This window comes from Impatiens glandulifera, chromosome 4 (genome assembly GCF_907164915.1).
Source record: "Impatiens glandulifera chromosome 4, dImpGla2.1, whole genome shotgun sequence".
Taxonomy (NCBI): domain Eukaryota; kingdom Viridiplantae; phylum Streptophyta; class Magnoliopsida; order Ericales; family Balsaminaceae; genus Impatiens; species Impatiens glandulifera.
Genome location: NC_061865.1, coordinates 41266435 through 41287647, shown reverse-complemented (window position 1 = coordinate 41287647; position 21213 = coordinate 41266435). Strand labels below are relative to the sequence as shown.

Here is a 21213-nt window from a genome sequence, read left to right as displayed (position 1 = left end):
ATGAAGAAGGTCACAATTTTAGTTGTGGAAATGGTGCGTTGAAGGTGACTAAAGGAGCAATAGTTGTTGCTCGAGGTCACAAAACTGGAACGTTATACACGACTTCAACTTGCAGAGAATCAGTTGTTGCTGTAGTTGATGACTCGAAGAACAGTGAGCTATGGCATTGCAGGTTGGGCCATATGAGCGAAAAATGGATGAAAATTCTTTTGAAGAATGGACATATTCCAGAACTGAAGTCTGTTGAACATCAGTTATGTGAAACCTGCATTCTTGGAAAACAGAAACGAACGAGTTTCTTAAAAATTAGGAAGGAGCTCAAAAAGAAAGGCTAAAGTTGGTACACACTGATGTGTGGGGACCTGCACCTGTTTCTTCTATTCGCGGATCACAATACTACGTAACATTTATAGATGATTCGACAAGAAAGGTATGGGTATATTTTATGAAGCACAAGTCTGAAGTATTTTCTATTTTCAAGAAATGGAAGGCTTTGGTTGAAAATGAAACAAATCAGAAAGTTAAGTGCTTGAGATCCGACAACGGGGTGAATATATCAATTCAGATTTCAAAGAGTATTGTGTTGTGAATGGGATTAGTATGGTGAAGAGTGTTCCCCGAATGCCTCAAGAGAATGGAGTAGCTGAACGAATGAATCGAACATTGAACGAGCGTGCTAGAAGCATGAGATTGCATGCAGGGCTGCCTAAAACCTTCTGGGCGGAAACTATTAATATTGTTGCCTATTTGATAAACAGGAGACTCTATGTTCCTCTTGAATTCAGAATTCCTGAAGAATCCTGGAGCAATAAAAAGGTAAACCTTTCTTATTTGAAAGTGTTTGGTTGTTTATCATATGTTCATATTAATGAATGTGATAGGAGCAAGTTTGATCCAAAGTCTAATAAATGTTTTTTCATTGGTTATGGTGATATCGAGTTTGATTATCGTTTCTGGGATAATCAAAATCGGAAGATCATTCGTAACAGAAATGTTATCTTCAATGAACAGGTTCTCTACAAAGATTGTGTTGAGAAGACATCAAATGGTGATTCCAAGTTGGAAGAGACTGGTACAGTCGATTTGAGAGATTTTTCAGCTGAATATATACCGACTGTCGAAGAAGAACAATGTGTTGTTGAAGATGAAATTGTTGTGAATGTGGCCCCATAGGTAAATCAGCAAACACCGGTTATACAGTTGAGAAGATCGTCAAAGAATCGAAAATCAGTTGAGAGGTGGTCTCCATCTCTGAACTATATCTTGTTGATAGATAGAGGTGAACCTGAATACTTTGAGCAAGCAATAAAATCTGATGAATCAGTTAAGTGGGAGTCTGCGATGAAAGATGAGATGGACTCTTTGACGTTGAATCAGACTTGGGAGCTCACTAAGCTGCCAAAGAGAAAGAAAGCAATTCACAACAAATAGATCTTCAGGATTAAAGAAGAACATGATAAAACCATGAGGTATAAGGTAAGGTTGGTTAAATCTTCTCTACAGTAGTTAAATTGATGACAATCAAAACTATTTTGAGCTTGGTTGTGAGAGAAGACCTTTATCTTCAACAAATGGATGTCAAAACTACTTTTCTTCATGGTGATTTAGATGAAGAGATTTATATGCGACAATCAGAAGGATTTGAAATCAAAGGAAAAGATGAGCTTGTGTGTAAGCTTCAGAAGAGTCTGTATGGTTTGAAACAGGCTCTAAGGCAATGGTACAAGAAGTTCGATAGCTTCATGAAAAGTAACAATTTTTTGAGGTGTGAAGCTGATCATTGCTGCTATATCAAGAGGTTTGATAAATCGTACATTATTCTTTTTCTCTACGTTGATGATATGTTGATTGCTTGAGAAAAGTTGTATGAGATTAACAAGCTCAAGAAAGAGTTGTCTGAAAAGTTTGCAATGAAGAATTTGGGTGCCGCTAAACAAATCCTTGGGATGAGAATTTTCAGGGATGAAGAAGTTCTCAAGCTTTCAGAAGAAGAATATGTGAAGAAAGTTCTTAGCAGGTTCAACTTGTATGATGCAAAATCAGTTACTACCCCCTTAGCTAGTCACTTCAGACTATCTAAAGATCAGTCGCCTTCAACAGAGGAGGAGAAAAATTACATGGCAACTGTTCTGTATGCCTCTGCCATTGGTTGTATTATGTATGCGATGGTTTGCACAAGACCAGACATAGCACGTGTAGTGGGATTGTTAGCAGATTCATGAGCAATCCGGATAGACAACATTGGGAAGCAGTAAAGTGGATACTACGATACTTAAGAGGAAGTACGGGTCTCGCTTTGTGTTTTCGAAAGTCTAATATGGGTTTGGAAGGATATGTTGATGCTGACAATGGTGGTGATGTTGATAGTAGGAAGAGCACAATAGGGTATATTTATACTTTGGGAGGTACTGCAATCAGTTGGGTTTCAAAATTGTAGAAGATTGTTGCTCTTTCTAGTTGTGAGGCAGAGTATGTTGTTGTGACAGAAGCTGCTAAGGAAATGATGTGGTTACAATCCTTTTTAAAACTTATAACTATTTAAGAATGATTGCTTAAATTAGATGAAATTTATGCATTTGGAATCAGTTTTGACGATCATCATTTAAGTTAATATAATGTAAATTACAAATATGGTGTAACTTACCATTATAATATATTGAAGCTTAGGGAATTCACTATTGTTAAAAGAAACTTGATAGTGATGTTAAAACTCTGATTAATAGAGGTTAATAGGTAACTTTTGTTAATAGAAGGTCAATGGGTTATGTATCATGAGTTTAAATAAATATGGGTAATTAGTAGGTAAAAATATGTTTTAAAATTTATTATATTATATATTCATCCACAAAATTATAAATAAAATTTAACATATAATTTAATGATTAAAATATTTATATTTTATACTCGAAAGCAGTTAGAGGATTATTTAAAAAAATATAAATAATTAAATGGTAATATATGTGAGTTGAATAATTTATTTCAAATTTTTAATAATTTGGTGACACAAACTTATATCTATTGGAATTATTTTCAATATTTTGGTACATATATTATTTAGTAATTGTGTATTAGTTGTTATTATATAAAAGATTAAAGCTCAATTAAAGTTATGTATTAAAGTATTAAAATTATGGAGCTTATTTAGACATCTATAATAAATATGAGAATATATTTGTGTAGAATCAGAAATACAATTTATTATTTCGTTGAAGAGCGGAATAATAAATTGGTAGATAGTTATAAAGATTTATATTCATCTCTCAAGAACATTTAAGAAGGCTATTGATATAGATTTGGAAGACTTAAATCCCGCCCACATCAGATATTACGACCCAAGTCTAGATCCAGAACAAGAAGATCCGAATAATAAAGATTATCTTAATTTATTGAAATAGAGTATTAAGATTATAAAACTAAAGAAAAATATTTATATTAAAAATTTTAAGAAGGGTATCAGATTTTTAGAATATGAAATTAAATCCAAATTCAATAACTAGTAAGTATATTGTTGAATTTGTAAGGTGAACGAGAATATGAATAGGAATTAAGTTTTCACTCATTAAGGATAAATTACATTTGTTTTTTCTATCTTACTCGATCAAATTAAATAATATATATATAATCAAGGAGAAATTATTTCTATGATAAACATTTTGAAATATATGTTATTTTTAGAACTATGATAGTATTTTATTGAGGAATTAAAATTTAATTTATAAGATCTTAAAAGAATGTAAACGAATTAAATAGGGAAATATTCAAGAAGATGAAAGGTGTTTTGTTTAAGGAATTGTGATTAAATTTATGGTGAAGAAGTTGAAATATTTTTTTTTTGTTAAAGCATTGGTCAAATTAATATCTCTTTATTATTAATTATGATTAGTTAGATAATTAATGAGATATTAATTAATATATTATATATATTTTGGTTATATATATATATATATATTTATATTTGATTTGGAGTTATATATATTTATAATTGTTTATGAATTTAATAATTTATAATAATTATAACGAACCTCTTAACCGAATGAATGGAAGAAATTGAATTTTAGAATAATAATTTAATATTAAATTAATTAAGAAATTCATAATTTAAAATACTAATTAATTATGAGTAATTATTAATTAAGAAATTAAAATAACAATAATATTATTTTAATTATTAATAACTGTTAATATATTTATACATTCATATACAATTCAGAATAAACTTAAAATATTTTATGAAAAAAATAAAATAAATTTATTATATATATATATATATATATATATTATGATTTGAGAATTAAGTAAAGAAACGTGTATATATTTACATTTACCTAATTATCAATATTATTATTTTATAAATATCGATTACATTAAGTACACCTTAAAAATTAAATATTAAAATATATTTAATGAATTAATATAGAATCGGATAAACAATAAATACATACATTTAATTTATAACTTAATTAAAGTGTTTATTATTTATGTTATTTAGTATAAAGAGAAAGAAAATATTCATTATACTTTTTTATTAATAATAATTTATAATTAAAGAATAAATAAAAAATATCAATAATTTTTTTTTTATATTTATCAATAATTAAAGAAATAAATTGTAATATATACATTAATATAATAATTGATAAATTTAAAAATTTAGAGTTATTTTATATTATATTTGGATGAATAATCAATCCTGTTATAGTACACATTCGAATATATATACATGTTTCGATATTTATATATATATATATATATATATATATATATATATATATATATATATATATATATTGTGTTGATTGATATAAAAAAAAATATTTGAATGATTAGTAAAATCACAATTATTTGTTTTGTGTTACACGCATATGAAATTTATGCGATTTTGATACATAAAGTAATATTCGGATTTTCGATATTAATAACACATTCAAAATTTGGTACAATTTTAGACCTACTTAAATTTGTAAGTATGCGGTCGTTAATCGGCAAAAAAAAAGTTAATCATTGGTCGAATTGCAAATTTAAATACTCTTTATAGAATATATTTGTTTTATAAGATTAAGACGGTTGTGTTTATAATTATGCAATTATTAATCGGACAGAATGAAGTTTAATAATTTGTCGAGATACACACTTAAAGTATGTACATTAATTATTAATTTATTAAATCAATTAATCGAAGCAACGTCCTACGAAAGTAGGCTCTCTTGTGTAGGTTAATATATTTTATAAATTAAAAAGGTGGTGTGTATGTAATTTATGCGGTTATTTAATCGGCCCAAAGGAAGATAAATAATTGGTCGGAATAACATTATGCACATGTAGTAATAAATATGTAATAATTATTCGGTGTGCCATGTGAATAATTGAACTATCCAAAGATAATCAATTGTTTGACGAGACTTATTGTTAATATTTGATTACTACAACAGAGTATCGTTTACAAGTTAATATTTAATGTCCAAAGACTAAATATTAATGTGTGTTTGGTATCTTCTTACGAGACTTACCATTATTTTGAATTTATGTGATTATTTAATTTTTACGATTATTAAATTTTTGTAAGTATGGTTGTTCATTTGTTTTGTTATCTATTTAAGTTAACACATTTTTGCTTATACAGTTTTTTTTCAACATCTTAAGTTCATTTTATATGATAAAGTTTTAAGGCATATTTAGAATTTGTTGTTTTTAAAAATTATATCTAAAAAAGTTAAAATTATTAAGGGTATTATTAAAATAAATATATCATATGAAATATACTATAATATATGTTTTATTTTGTTTCAAAATTAAATGCAATAAAGTTAGAGTTGCACTAATGTATTCTCATTCATCTAATTTGAATTTTCTTATTCATACTTAAGTTAATTGATGTGAATTGCAATTGTATAAAGGGAGACTTAGTTTCTATATGAACTCATATCATATTGTGTGTAAAAAATAAAAGATTGAAACAAAAATAACATAAAAAGTGTTCACTTAGCAAATACCTTAAAAGATAATAAAGAAATGAAGTTGTAAGAATTGCAAATGTTGCACCTAAAAGAAATTACTAATGAAATTTGTGCATAAAAGAATACATATTACAGTTTTTTTTTGTTCTAAGAGTAATTTAACTTCAGTACTTAGACACATTTGATGGGAACTTAGGTGTTACTATCTAAAGTGAGTGTGTTGATGTATGGTTGAATTAGTTGTTAAAAGTCAATTGATGGTGAAAGAAACATCGACGTGAACAATGAAAATTCAAATTAAAGATAAAGAATAAAGGGAAAAAATTTAGAAACTCTTTATTTAGAAACAAACATTTAGGGCATATCTCCATATAATAAATTTATTTGAAGAGGATAATTAAAGAACTACAACTTATATATAAATTAAGTTTCAACTAAAAGAACTAATAAAATCTTCTGTGGTTGTCCAGTTAAGGCCTAAAGAAAATAAATTGGACTTAAGAATTGTTAAATGTTAATTGTTGGATATTTTAAAAGGTCTAGCGACAAATTTAGTCTCATAAGTATTTCAAGATTTGCCTTGAAAATAAATAAATAAAAAAGACTCTTTAAACAAGAGTCTAATGTATGCTCAAGATTATATGAATAAAAAAATTAAGTATATTTATCACGTTTGACAAATACTTGAAGGATCCTGATTTGGATCACTAAGAAAGCAACCAAACAAGTAATGTGACATTTTAAGAACAAAACATTACATAGTCATATAGTGAAATCAAATCGGATAAAGATCATTTGGTATTTTGATTTGAATTTTGTTGGATACCAAAACAGTCGGATATTCATGCCACATAATTATTACTTTAATTATTAGTTTAAAGAATTAATTCTTGTAAGAGTGTTAAGCAGACACTCGAATTTTTTCAATATGATGGCATGATTAATTTTGTGTTTTGTGACATCCAGTTAAAGAATTTGACTGCAAAGTTTTGTCACGGGGTTGAAAATTATGAATGATATAGAAATATCACTAAATATATTATGTGACAATAATATACAGTTCTTTTACTTTAAGAGTAATATGAGTTTGACTAAGTCGAACTATGGAAAATAAAGAATTCAGAAAGTTTAGTTATTTATTGAACATATTTGGACAAACTCTAAAAGTACGGATCAGTTCTCTAAATATTTGTTATCAGAGGTGTTTCATGAACATATTGTTCATATGGATATTGCATATTTAAATGATATACAGTTTTAGTGAGAGTTTGTATTGTGATACTTGTATAGATATAATTTGAAATGTATGTGCACATTAAAAAATTGGTTCTTAAAGAAATTAAAGATTCAATTTTAAAGAAATCAAGAATATAAAGTTATTTAGATTGATCTCTATAAGGAATAAAGGAAAACAAGTTGGTATTAGACATGTTAAAAATCACACTACATGTTAATCCACACTACACACCCATGTTTAATCTATGTCATTTGATTGTATTGACATATGTAATTATTGAAGGTTTAGTTACAAACTAATGTAACAAAAATCACTTTAATCCTATATTGATATAATTGATGGACGAAATTGATATAGATATATTTGAAAATGATAACAATATTTTGAGCATTTAAGGTTATAATATATAATTGAAGGAAATATATATGACCCAAGTGAGAAATTGTTGAAATTATTTCTAATATTTGGGTACATATATTATTAAATAATTGTTTATTAGTTGTTATTATATAAAAATTAAAGCTCAATTAAAGTGATCTATTAAAGTATAAAGATTATGAAGCTTATTTAGACATTTATAATAAATATGGAGATATATTTGTGTAGAAGCAGAAATACTATTTATTATTTCGTTGATGAGACGAATAATAAATGGGTATATTAGGGTTAAATCCTCAACCCATATAGATAGCTTATCTATTATGTTTATCTCATTAGACAAAAGGTTAATGTTCATCTCTCAAGAACATTCAAGAAGGCTATCAATATAGGGTTGAAAGACTTAAACCCCACCCACATCAGACATTACGATTCAGGTCTAGATCCAGAACAAGAAGATCTAAGATCAAGAGAAGATCCGAAAAATAACGAAGAACGACTTAATGAACCGTTCTTCATTACAGATTCAGGTATGTTTCCACATTTAAAGATTGTCTTAAATTATCGACATGGAGTATTAAGATTATAGAATTAAAAAATAAAAATTTAGATTAAAGATTCTAACATGTTATACTTTTAAAAAACAAATCTTATCATTTTTATTTATAAAATTCTCATTTTTAGAAACATAATTAAAAAAATGACATAATAGTTGATCAATTTTTTATATATTTAATTTTAAAAATATTGTAAATAGAACAATCAATTTATATTCGATCACAGCAATTTTAATGATATTAAACATTAGTTTTTTATCCTCATATTATTGACATTTTTATCAGTGTAATATAATTATAATAACTAGCATGAATCTCGTGCATTTATACGGATAAAAATATATATACAAAATATTATTTATCTATAAATATTTTATATAAAATTATTATTTAAATTTAATTAATTTAAAATTAATTTTAGTTTGAAAAATTAAGTTTAATCTTAAACTTAATGTTAACATATATTTTATCTCATCGACACCTACTTAACCACTCAATTGACCATTATCTTGTGACTCATACATTCTCATCTATTTTTTTATCCCATCGGCAAACCACTCACCAATCTTAGTCGATCTCAATTGATGACACATCTCTTATCTCTCGTCAAAACTCAACCACTAAACCCCCAACTGACTCTCATTTTGTGACTCACACTTTTTTAAATGCCTTTTTATCCCCTCAACAAACCACTCACTAACCATAATCTTGTGACTCACACTTATTTATCTATTTTTTTATCTCCTCGACAAACCACCCACCAATCTTATTCAACCTCAATTGATGACACATCTCTTATCTCTCGTAAAAACTCAGCCACTAAACCCCCAATTGACCCTCATTTTGTGACTCACTTTTTCATATGTCTCTTTATCCCCTCGGCAAACCACCCACTGACCCTAATCTTATGACTCACACTTTTTCATATGTCTTTTATCACTCGACAAATCACTCACTAATATAAGTCAACCTCTCTTTTACTCTCACTTCAACAAATCAACACTCAATCTCAATTTATCACAAACTCTTATCCAACGTCAAACCAACCATGCTAACCACCACCCAACCTTCATCTCGTGACCCCACACTTTCAAAGGTTTGTCAAATCAATCACTAATTCCGACCTCACACTTGATAAACCACTCACCATCCGACCTCCATCTCGTGACCTCACACTTTCAAATGGTTGTTAAACCAACCTATAATTTCGACCTCACACTCGACAAACCCACCACACAACCTCCACCAACCACTAATTCTGACCTCACACTCGATAAAACACTCATCACCAGACCTTCATCTCGTGACCCCACACTTTCAAATGATCATCAAACCCATCACTAATTCCGACCTCACACTCGACAAACCACCCACCACATGACCTCACACTTTTAAATGTTTGTTAAACCAACAACTAATTCCGACCTCACACTCGATAAACCACCCACCACTTGACCTCACACTTTCAAATGCTTGTCAAACCAATCACTAATTCCGACTTCACACTTTCAGATGTCTCGTATCCTTTGTTTAAAAGTTGTGGCAACATATATTATTGTTAAGAATGTATTTTTGAATATCTAAATTTGTATGTTTTGGAATTTAACGCATTTATAATATTGAATAATTTTATTAGTTTGTGTATGTATATATATTTTGTATTTAATATTTATTATCAATTAGTTAATTAACTATGAGAGAGAAAATTTTTATAATAAAAAATAAAATGTAATTATATAAAATTAATGATGAAAAATAATATAATATATATATATATATATATAAAAGGTAATTATATTATATATTTATATGTAAGTATGAGATATAGACAGTTTAATCGATAGACTATTTTAAACGGTTAGAAATAATTTTATTATTTTGTGTGTATATATATTAGGAGAAAAAATAATTATTAAAAACGAGAATTGATGACATGAATTATAGTGATGTTAACTTTAAGCATCATTATATATATAAAATATTAATTTGGTAATTTTAGTTTAAGAATTTTTTTTTTTTTCAAACATTCTAGTTATTTACAATCTTTTGGTATCTGATTGTTACAATTTTTGTATTGTTAGCTTTGTGTTCAAATAGTAATGTTCAAATTGTGTATAATAATTTTATTTTTTTTACTTTACAATCCAAAAGCATTGATCTAAGTTATATTTAAGAATGTTAAAAAAGACTAAAGTTAAGTATTTGAACTATTTTTACAAAAATATAGATTATAAAGACTAAATTTTGATAAAATCTAGTGAATTAAAAGAGTTTACTTTCTTTATTTTACTATTGGTTTAGAAATAGAGGAGTTTGCTTGACTTGACATTCATGAAGAAGATTTTAAAACGGATGAAATATAAGCTCTTCAGGTTTTAGTTAAAACTCATATCAAGCTCCAATGTCAGCGATCGCGGCGCCTTCAATGTCTCCTCTGTTCATCTTCATCTTCATCTTCTCCTTCATAACCCTTTTCACTATCTCGTCCTGTTCCCACGACGATCTCGTCTCCGATCTCATCTCCCTCCAATCCCAATCAGAATCCGGCGTAATCCGTCTCAATGACCGACTCCTTTCTCGATTCATCACCTCCTCCAAACCCCCCCGGGCTTTCTCCCTCCTTATCTTCTTCGATGCAAATCAGCTCCGCGACAAGTCAGAACTCAATCTCAAAGTCCTGAGAAACGAATTCGCTCTCCTAGCTTCTTCCTTCATTACTAACAATAAAGAAAACCCATCATCTAGATCCACGATCTTCTTCTGCGATATAGAGTTTAAAGAATCTCAATCCAGTTTCCAACAGTTCGGAGTTAACTCTCTCCCTCACATCCGCCTTGTACCTACAACCGCCGCCAGACTCAAGGACGACTCGATTCAAATGGGCGGCGTCGATCCCTCCAGCGTTGCAGAATCCATGGCTCAATTCGTTGAGTCCAGAACCAATGCCATAGTTGGACCGATTCATCGCCCACCAGTTCTTTCAAAAAAGCAAATAGCTTTCTGCATCGTTGCACTGTTATTATGTATTCCTTTCGCTATTAAAAAGGTAATTGCTGGTGAAACCCTTCTCCACGACAGGAAAATTTGGCTAGTAGGCGCGATTTTTGTGTATTTTGTCAGTGTTTCTGGGGGTATGTACAATATCATTCGAAAAATGCCGATGTTTATGGCGGACAGAAACGACCCTTCGAAATTGATTTTCTTTTACCAGGGATCCGACATGCAACTTGGAGCAGAGGGATTTACAGTTGGGTTTCTGTACACGATCGTGGGTTTGTTGCTTGCGGTTGTGATTCATCTGCTAGTAAAAGTGAAGAATGTAAACCTGCAACGTGGGGTGATGTTCTTCGCCATTATTGTTTCTTTCTTGGCAGTGAAGAAGGTTATTGAGTTGGATGGTTGGAAGACAGGATATGCAATTCACATGTATTGGCCTTCTGGTTGGTTGTGAGATTAACCATAGAGTAAGTTCTTTATATTTTGATCTTCAATTGAACCCAAATGATGATAGAACTCTACTTGCTTTATTGATTAATGATAATGGACTTACATATCTATGCTGTCTTCTTTGAATTTTGTCTGCATTATCTTCAAACATGTCATAAGGCAATCTTAAGATCACCTAGTTAATTCTCTAAACCAAAACTCTGTATGTCAACTTGTCCTAATTTGAGGAAATGAAGCATTGCTTTAGGTGATGACTATTAGCTAGAGGGTTTTTATTCAAATTGTCGAAATTTGATTCTGATCAAGAGTTCTTTTCATTTGATTTACATCCGTTCTTGATTGTGGTTTTTTGTGCATCGCTGAACTGCATATTGGGATCGATATGTGGGGGTTTCATTTTCCATTACTTCTCTTTTTCATCTAATTGTAATAGTTGAGATCATTCTTCTGGCAATACAATTTCAAGTAATTGCTATATCCTTAGTGGATTCTAAATTGTTGGGAAACAGAGTTGTTTCTTATTAACTGCTGTGAGATAGAAGCCAAATTCTCTGGCCTAGTATGTAAGGTAATATGCTGAAGATTGTTAATTTCTCTATAAGATATCTATTATGCTTCACAAAGAATCGCACAAAGACTCTTCAGTATTCATCCTTAGCAAAAGGCTTTGAAATTGTTACACTTTTCTTGGTTTTGGACGAGATAGAGCATCATTTAGAAATAAATATGCAGCAACCCTTGGAGAAATCTTGAAAAATCTATAGTGGAAGCTCAATTAGCATTAGAGTAATGGATGAGAAGGGAAATTTGACGAAATAATCCTGATAATAGATTTGTCAAATTTTCCGATTTAGATACTTTTGTTTAATGGGTGCGTTTTGAATGAAAGCGGGACCATGACTACCTAAAACCAAGGCAATCTTGATTTTGAAGACTACCTGACCATGACTCTATGGTTAGTTATCCTTAATTGAAAAAAATTGATATAAACCTTGATTCTGCTGCAATTATATATATATATATATATATATATATATATATATATATATATATATATATATATATATATATATATATATATTTATTTGTAAGTTTAAAAAAACAAAGTAAATTTTTTTTATAAGTTTTCATGATAACAAAACTAAACTCATCAACAAAAAGTATACAAAGTTAAAACTTGTTATGAGGCCAATTTTAACTTGTTTTTAGACACAGCAGGAAGCTTCAGTTTTGAGTATCTTCAAAAAAAATTTGATTAATCATACTTTTATTTATTTTTTAAAATTCAATTATATTTTTATATACCAAATTCAAACAAATTTTTTTTTTTTACTTTTTACAAATCCTATTTTTAAAAGCTATATAATACATACATTTTTGTTCATCTTGGTTATGGAATATTTTACAAAATGGAAAATTAATTTTCTTAAATTTTTTTATGTAAAAAAAATGTTTATTTAGATGATTTTGATAAAATGACGAAAATATTGATAAAAGATATTTTAAATCTTATTAAAATTAATTCTTTAGCTATATATTGAATGATTTAATAAAAAGAAGTTATTGGTATTTGATGAATAGATAATATTTAGTTTATTTCAAATAATCTTCACATGCAAGAAGATTGAAGTTTTAAGATGAAAAGAATGGACCATTTGATATATGTATATATATCATTTTAGAACAATTTTTTTTTACTAGAAATGGAACATATTAATTTTTTAAAGGATACAATTTATTCTAATTATCCAATAAATCGTGATGGTGGTGAAAACCTATCAAAATATACAGTTAAAATTATGACATCATTTTGTCATAATTTATCTATGAAATTGCAAGTATTTTATTGAATTTTGGAATTGGTACTGCAATATTTTCTGAATTAGTTGTATTTTTTCAGCATTGTTTGCAAAAGTTTCTGCAACTTATATTAGATAAGAGTTATATTTATTAAATAAAACAAATTTGATTTTCACTAAAAGAAAAAAAAAAAAAAAAAAACAACTTACATAGTTTTTGCATTCATATTCAGTTACGCAACAAATTCATTTATAAAATGGCTTAAACATTGTAAATTGGTTTCATAATACAATTTATTACAAATTTTTATGTTTGATTTTTTTTCAGTTTGAACAATATGTTCAATAAATACAATTAAATTATAAAATAATACATATTTCATAAGTATTTTATATTAGAATTCTGAACATTCAATTGTTTACAAATGAAACCGCAGAAAATGTAAATAGACTGAACAACCGACCATCAATTAAAATACGCATTCAACTATAATCAATTTTTTTGTTTTTGTTTTGCTAGTTCTTAATGTTGTTGGAAATTGGACCCTAGAATTTTTTTTATAATAAAACAATTCACCACTTAGAATAAAATTTGTCAAATAAAGATAAAAAAAAATTACTATAATAAAATATGTGAGTATTATATATGGTGCCAACTATATCATAATCTGGCCACACAATAACTTATGAGGGTTTATAAATAGATCAAATTTTATTGAATTAATTAATTTGTTTATTAATTTGTTTATCTTGGATTTTCTTGTATAGAAAAGTTTGAAAATAGAATAAATTGCAATTTTAGATTTTTTTTAAGGATATTAAGAATCCCAAATTTTATTTTATTGCACTACAAAAATAAGTCTGATTTGTAATTAGTATCTCGACATTATTTTCATTAAAATGGACTTTAACAATTTTATTGGCATTATTTACGACATTCACAACTAAATTTGCAAACACAAACAAAACATTACAAATAGTCAAACTCTAATTAATCATGGTCAATAATAAAATGCAATTAAGTTTTGTAATATACTTTTTATTAATAAACTTGTTGTTTTGTAATAAAAATTAATAATACCATTAATCTACTAAATAATGAAAATATATATTTAACATAAACTACAATATCTTATAAAATTTACGTAATATAATATTTTTCGTAATATTCAATATAATGAATATATGAAAATGAAGCAACAAACTTTATACATTTTTATGCAATCATATCTATATTATCTACGTTAATAATATATTTAATATAAACTGTAATACCTTATAAAATTATGTAACGCAATACTTTTCACAATTATATAATGCAATACCCTTATTTTGCTGGTAATATTTGATTTGAAATTTTATTTAAAATATATATATATATATATATATTTGTAAATATTATCAATTTACATTATATTTATGTAGCTAACCTGCAATTATTTTTTCAATGCCATAAATAAAATTATATTATTAATAATATTATAATATATTTCGCACATAATTGCAATTATTTTATTCATAACTTTGTAATACTATTAATCATAACTTTTACAATTTTATTTGTATTATTTAAAATACACTATTTGCATATATGTATATAATATATTTTAAATTTTACATTAAATTTGTAAAATCTTGTTCAATCTTCAACGCAATATTTTAAAAATTAATATTATAAATTTAATTGAATCCATTTTCAAATGATTCCCTGTTTAATATATATATATATATATATATATATATATATATATATATATATATATATATATATATATATATATATATATATATATATATATATATATATATATATATATATAATAATATATATATATATAATAATCATCAAAACAAAAATCAATTATATGATCAATTCATTGTAAACTAATATAATTCGTTATAAATTTACAAAATAAATGTCCAAACAGTTCCAAATTTACAAAATATGCCAAAATTTTCAAAATACTGAGATTTTCAAATAGTTCCTTTCGTTTCACCCATCCATTGGTATGTACATTCTTCACCTCATCCATTGAGATTTACAAAAAATTGATCATGGTTATATATTCATTTCTATAAATTTGTATACATTTAACAAAATAACTAATTAAATTTAGTATCTAGTTTATTTATTGAACATGTCAATGTATAGTGATTTTCTTACAGCATTTGCAATCCAAGACTGTCTCATCCCATCATGGTGCATTCTTTAACAACATTTCACAACATTAAAAAACTCAAATATTTGACATAAAATATAAACTAAACCACTTGAAGGCCTATGTATTTGCAAATAAACATGTTGAAAATATTCAGGATTAAACACGATCTCAATAAATAACTATATTATTTTTCATCTACCTATTAATTATTCAAACAAATAATTCAACATGCTTCAAACATTATGATTATAACTAAAATCGATAGCATTTTATAAAAATATCATACCTTGCATTAGAATATGAAGCATATAAACCAAATTAATGATTAAAATCACTAACATTCTTCATAAGTTGTCCGGAGTTGTAAAATTTGGATTTTGTTCGTTGAATATAATCTAGGATATTGTCTACTTTTTCATTTAAAGACTATATTTGTTCAATATACTCTACATTATATTTATCAATTTTTTCTTTTTGAAGTGCATTCTCTTTATCATTTTCTGAATTTTGCATTTGCAAATCACTTACTGTTTCTTTAAGGGTATTTACCTTCAAACATAGTTGTATGATGTATTTCCCATATTCAAATACTTATATTTGGCTCATGTAGCCTATTCCAAACACACAACCGCTTTTGGTATTCTTTAATGCCTCCATCCACAACTCATTTCTCTGATTTTTGTTCATTGATATCCAAATAATCCTGAGTTTGATGTAGTTGAGTAAAAGTAGTCTACATAAAAAAAACATAATTAGTATTATATAAATATTAATCTCTACACATTCATGAACATAAACAAATATATACTTAATAGTGTTTAACACATACCACAACTTTTGTTGCCCTATTAACACTTTATGTACCATCTTTTTTTATTTGTCTTTTCAAATGTTTTAAGAATAAAAGGGTGTCTTCCAAACTCCTTGGTCTATAGTAAAATATCAATTCATGTGTTAGTAAAAATTGTTAATCTTATTAAACACATTATTAAATAAAAAAAATACCATATTTATCTACACAAACTTTTCTAAATGTGTCCAATATCTATTAAAAATATTCTATTTATGCATGTTTTTTTTGGGGAAAAACGACTTAGCGTCATTTCATTAAAAATTCTCAAAAACGGGGAAAAAACCACGAGTTTAAGAGATCATTTTAGACAGGCCTAGAATGATTTTGAAGTCGTAACATTCTGAATAAAAGCTAAAAAGCTAAAAACGTAAATGAATTATCTGTTTACAATGCTTTCAATTCTAGTGAGTTTAAAAAACGGTAAACTCTAGTTCTTGCAGATATTTCAGTTCTGCTCCGTGCTTGGAATTCCTCTCCACGTTCTCGCGAGGGCGCTGCAATCCGATACAATATCTTTCCATAACTCGTCAACGCTCATGCGGGTTCTGCCATATACCCTTGCATTCCGTTCTTGCCAAATGTTATACACCACTGCTCCAAAGTCGCACTTGAACACGCTTGTTGCAAATTTATTTCCCTTGGTTTTGAGTAGTGCTGCTTCTTTAATTTCATTCCATTCGCTCGGGAAACTAATCAGCTCCAGGCTTTTATAGAATTTGTCCCAAAGCTCCGAAGCAATACAGCAACTCCCGAATAGGTGATATATAGTTTCTTCATTTCCTATGCATAGAAGACAGCTCGCGTCCGGAATGCTCATATACTTGCTGATACGATCACGAGTGTTGAGTCTTTCCCAGAAGGCGAGCCATAGGATGAACTGGTGTCGATGGATAATCTTCGTTGACCATACAAGAGGAGCCCATTCTACTTTCTACGCTCTTTCCCGGATTACTTCCCATATTTTCTTCAATACTAGCTTCCCATTGTCCTCAACTTTCCATTCATGAATATTCGGTCTGTCGTGTAGTTGTATGTTACTTATATGATCAAGTATCCTCTTTCCTTCTAAAATTCTTCTCAAGAGCAAGTTCCAATTCCCGTCTTTGATGTCTCTGATTTTCGCTTTTGCGCAATCCCTTTTGATACGGGTATTTTGAAACTCCTCCTTGTTGATGATAGGTTAGTTTTCGAACCAGGGGTCGTGCCAAATATATAGTGAATTTCCCATCCCTTAGTCGGATGTCTTAAAGATCTGCAATATCGCTTCTTAGTTTAAGAATCTTTTTTAAAGACCAGCTCATACCTTTGTGAATTTTGCAGGTCCAGATGTTGGTTTCGTGTTTCATAAACCTCGTATACACCCATTTGATCCATAGTGACTCCTGATTGCGCTCCAAATCCCACAGATGCTTGAAGGTTAGAGCCTTGTTCCACTCATTACAGTTCTTCAAGTCGATGCCTCCTTCGTCCTTCGGTTTGCAGAGAGCGGTCCATTTGAATTTCTTTCCTCCTCTTCCACTACTACCCTAGATAAAGTTTCTCATCAGCGTGTCGAGTTCCTTCATTACCTTCTTCGTTATGACCATTTGTTGCGTCTAGTAGCCAACTATTCCCATAACCACGATTTTGATAAGTTCGATCCTCCCTGCATAAGAAAGTTTTTTCGCTTCCCAGCCAGATATCGTGTTTTTTACCTTTTCAATCAGCGTCTTGTAGTGTGAGATCTCGATTTGCTTCACAATTAACGGAATTCCTAAGTACCTTATGGGAAACCTGCCTTCCTTGATGCCCATGATGTTGAATATGTCCTGCTTTGTTTCGTCCTTCACGCCTCCATAAAATGCCACACTTTTGCTTTCATTAATAGTTAAATCTGTTACCTCAGAAAAGAACGTTAGTGCAGCCCTAATAGTTTTAATGGAATCAACGTCTGCGTGCGCTAGAATGAACAAATCGTCAGCAAAGCATAAATGTGTTACCTCCTCTACCTCACAGAATGGGTGAAAGATGTATAGACGATTCTTTCGGAACATCGCGAAGATGCTCTCAAAGATCTCCATGATAGCTACGAAAAGGTAAGAAGAGATGGGGTCCACTTGCCTTACCCCGTTTTCACCCTTGAAATAGCCTCTGTGGACTCCATTGACGCTAACAACAAAGCAGGATGATGAAACGCATTGCATAATCTAATCGATAAAAATCATAGGAAAATCAGAAACCACCACAAAATCTTGAATGACTTTAATTTGGATATTTATGTGAGAGTAAATGGATATTTTGGTCAGATTGTGGGTTGACCCGCCCATAAACTTAAAACGGTTAAAAATAAAATTAAAAATGTTATTTGTATGTTTAATGATGCTTAATTTTTAAAGTGTCCAGATTGTCGGGTCGAGAGCTATGGTTAATTTGGATATTTATGTGAGAGTAAATAGATACTTGGGTCGGATTGTGGGTTCACCCGCCCATAAACTTAAAATGGTTAAATAAAAAATAAAAATGTTATTTGTATGTTTCGAACTTACAACCTAACAAAATAAGTACAACCCTTTAACCAACTAAGCTAACAACATTTTATATTTAAGATTCAATACCAAATTTGATAAACGCGAGACATTTTAACAATAAATGTTTATTTTTTTTAACTAATTAGTATATATATACAATGATGCTTAATTTTTAAAGTGTCCGGATTGCCGGTCGAGAGCGGTGGTTAATTTGGATATTTATGTGAGAGTAAATGGATACTTGGGTCGGATTGTGGTTGACCCGCCCATAAACTTAAAACGGGTAAAATTAAAAATGTTATTTGTATGTTTCGAACTTGCAACCTAACAAAACAAGTATAACACTTTAACCAACTAGACTAACAACACTTTATATTTAAGATTCAACACCAAATTTGATGAACGCGATACATTTTAACAATAAAAGTTCAAATTTTTAAATAACTAATCTATATATATATATATATATATAATGATGCTTAATTTTGAAAGTGTCCGGATTGCCGGATCGAGAACTTTGGTTAATTTGGATATTTATGTGAGAGTAAATGGATATTTAGGTCGGATTGTGGGTTGACCCGCTCATAAACTTAAAACGGTTAAAAAAAATAAAAATTCTATTTGTATGTTTCGAACTTGCAACCTAACAAAACAAGTACAACTCTTTAACCAACTAGGTTAACAACACTTTATATTTAAGATTTAACCAAATTTGATGGACGCGAGATATTTTAACAATAAAAGTTCAAATTTTTAACTAACTAACTAATATATATATATAATGTTGCTTAATTTTGAAAGTGTCCGGATTGCCAGGTCGAGAGCTGTGGTTAATTTGGATATTTATGTGAGAGTAAATAGATACTTTGGTCGGATTGTGGGTTGACCCGCCCATAAACTTAAAACGGTTAAAAATAAAATTAAAAATGTTATTTGTATGTTTCGAACTTGCAACCTAACAAAACAAGTACAACTTTTAATCAAGTGTGATTGAGATGTGGTTTGCTGATGGATAATAGACCGGTATCATTTGAAAGTGGTTAAAAAAATATGAATCAAATATTTGATTGACCAAAGTGTGAGGTCACGATGTTAATTATTAAAAAAATATGAATCACATATTTGATTGACAAATTGAAAGTGTAAAGTCACGAGATGAGAGATTCATTCGAAAAAAATATGTCATGAAACATGTGAGAAAATAAGTTGTTTTATTGAAGTGAGAAAATAAGTTGTTTTATCGAAGTTAATAAAATGTGGAATGAGAGCGTTATATTTTTTATTTTGATAATTTTAAACATTGAAAATATTATTATAAATTTTTAAGTTATTTTGTTTTTATTCTTATACGTGTGCATCACACGAAAATTTTCCTAGTTTCTATAAAAGTTGAAAAGTCAAATTTTCTTAGTCTTTTAATGGTTTTTTTAGTATGAAAGTGTCTTATTAATTATTTTCACTAACATTTGAAATTTTAATGTGTTTTTTTTTTGTTTTGGCATCATTTTAGCTTATTTAGATTTTTGTCTTAATTTTTTTAATCCAAATAATGCTCTTAATCGTTGGTGGGTTCTTTGTTACTTATACCCTTCGATTATATTGATATTATTTCACTTTTTAAGCCTTTATTGATATGAGAAAGATGCAATCAAGCAGCCAACCTATACAAGGGGCATAGGCCCGAGAGCGGCCTTACTTAACAAACATCTTTCAATGTAAGGTTGCTTCTTTCCACCCATGGAATATTTTATCTACAAAAGAAGGAAGAAGGCAGGGATAGACAAATTGCTCTCACTAACACCAAACTAGAGAAGATGAGATCGTCTATATTTCCAATTGACATACTGTTTGGCGCATTAAAAATGGAGAAGGGGAGGAGCCTTTCTATGTAATCACGCTCTTTGTTGGTCAGTGTGGAGTTCGAACACTTTTTTTTTCCAATTTTGTCTTACCAAACAAGACTGAATTCTTATCAACCGGATGGAGCGTTCGTAAAGCCTAAAGCCAAATACCAAAGATTACAAGGAAAGAAGTTGGATCGTATATATGAAGAATGAATATATATATATATATATATATATATATATATATATATATATATATATATATATATATATATATATATATATATATATATATATATATATATATATATATATATATATGCACGGAAGGACTATCGACCACTCAACTCTTCGAGCGTAAAGTAGTGAAGTTCATGTCCGTCCTCTTCTAACAGCAAATTAATGAAACTAAATATCGGATATACAATTATTTTTTATTTTTTCAATAATTGATTTGATCTTTAATATGAAGTCT

At 28.6% G+C, this 21213-nt stretch overlaps 1 protein-coding gene across 1 annotated transcript; it reads left to right on the top strand.

Annotated features, from left to right (window-relative positions):
• The first annotated feature begins 10467 nt into the window (after nt 1-10467).
• Nucleotides 10468-11681, top strand: LOC124934053 (probable dolichyl-diphosphooligosaccharide--protein glycosyltransferase subunit 3B). The gene has a single exon (XM_047474518.1). It carries the CDS (start codon nt 10528-10530, stop codon nt 11575-11577), a length of 1050 nt encoding a protein of 349 aa, XP_047330474.1. The 5' UTR covers nt 10468-10527; the 3' UTR covers nt 11578-11681.
• Nucleotides 11682-21213: the final 9532 nt, after the last annotated feature.

Excerpts from the sequence above, each read along its gene's own strand:
- LOC124934053 (XM_047474518.1), top strand. The coding sequence starts at position 10,528 with ATGTCAGCGATCGCGGCGCCTTCAATGTCTCCTCTGTTCATCTTCATC.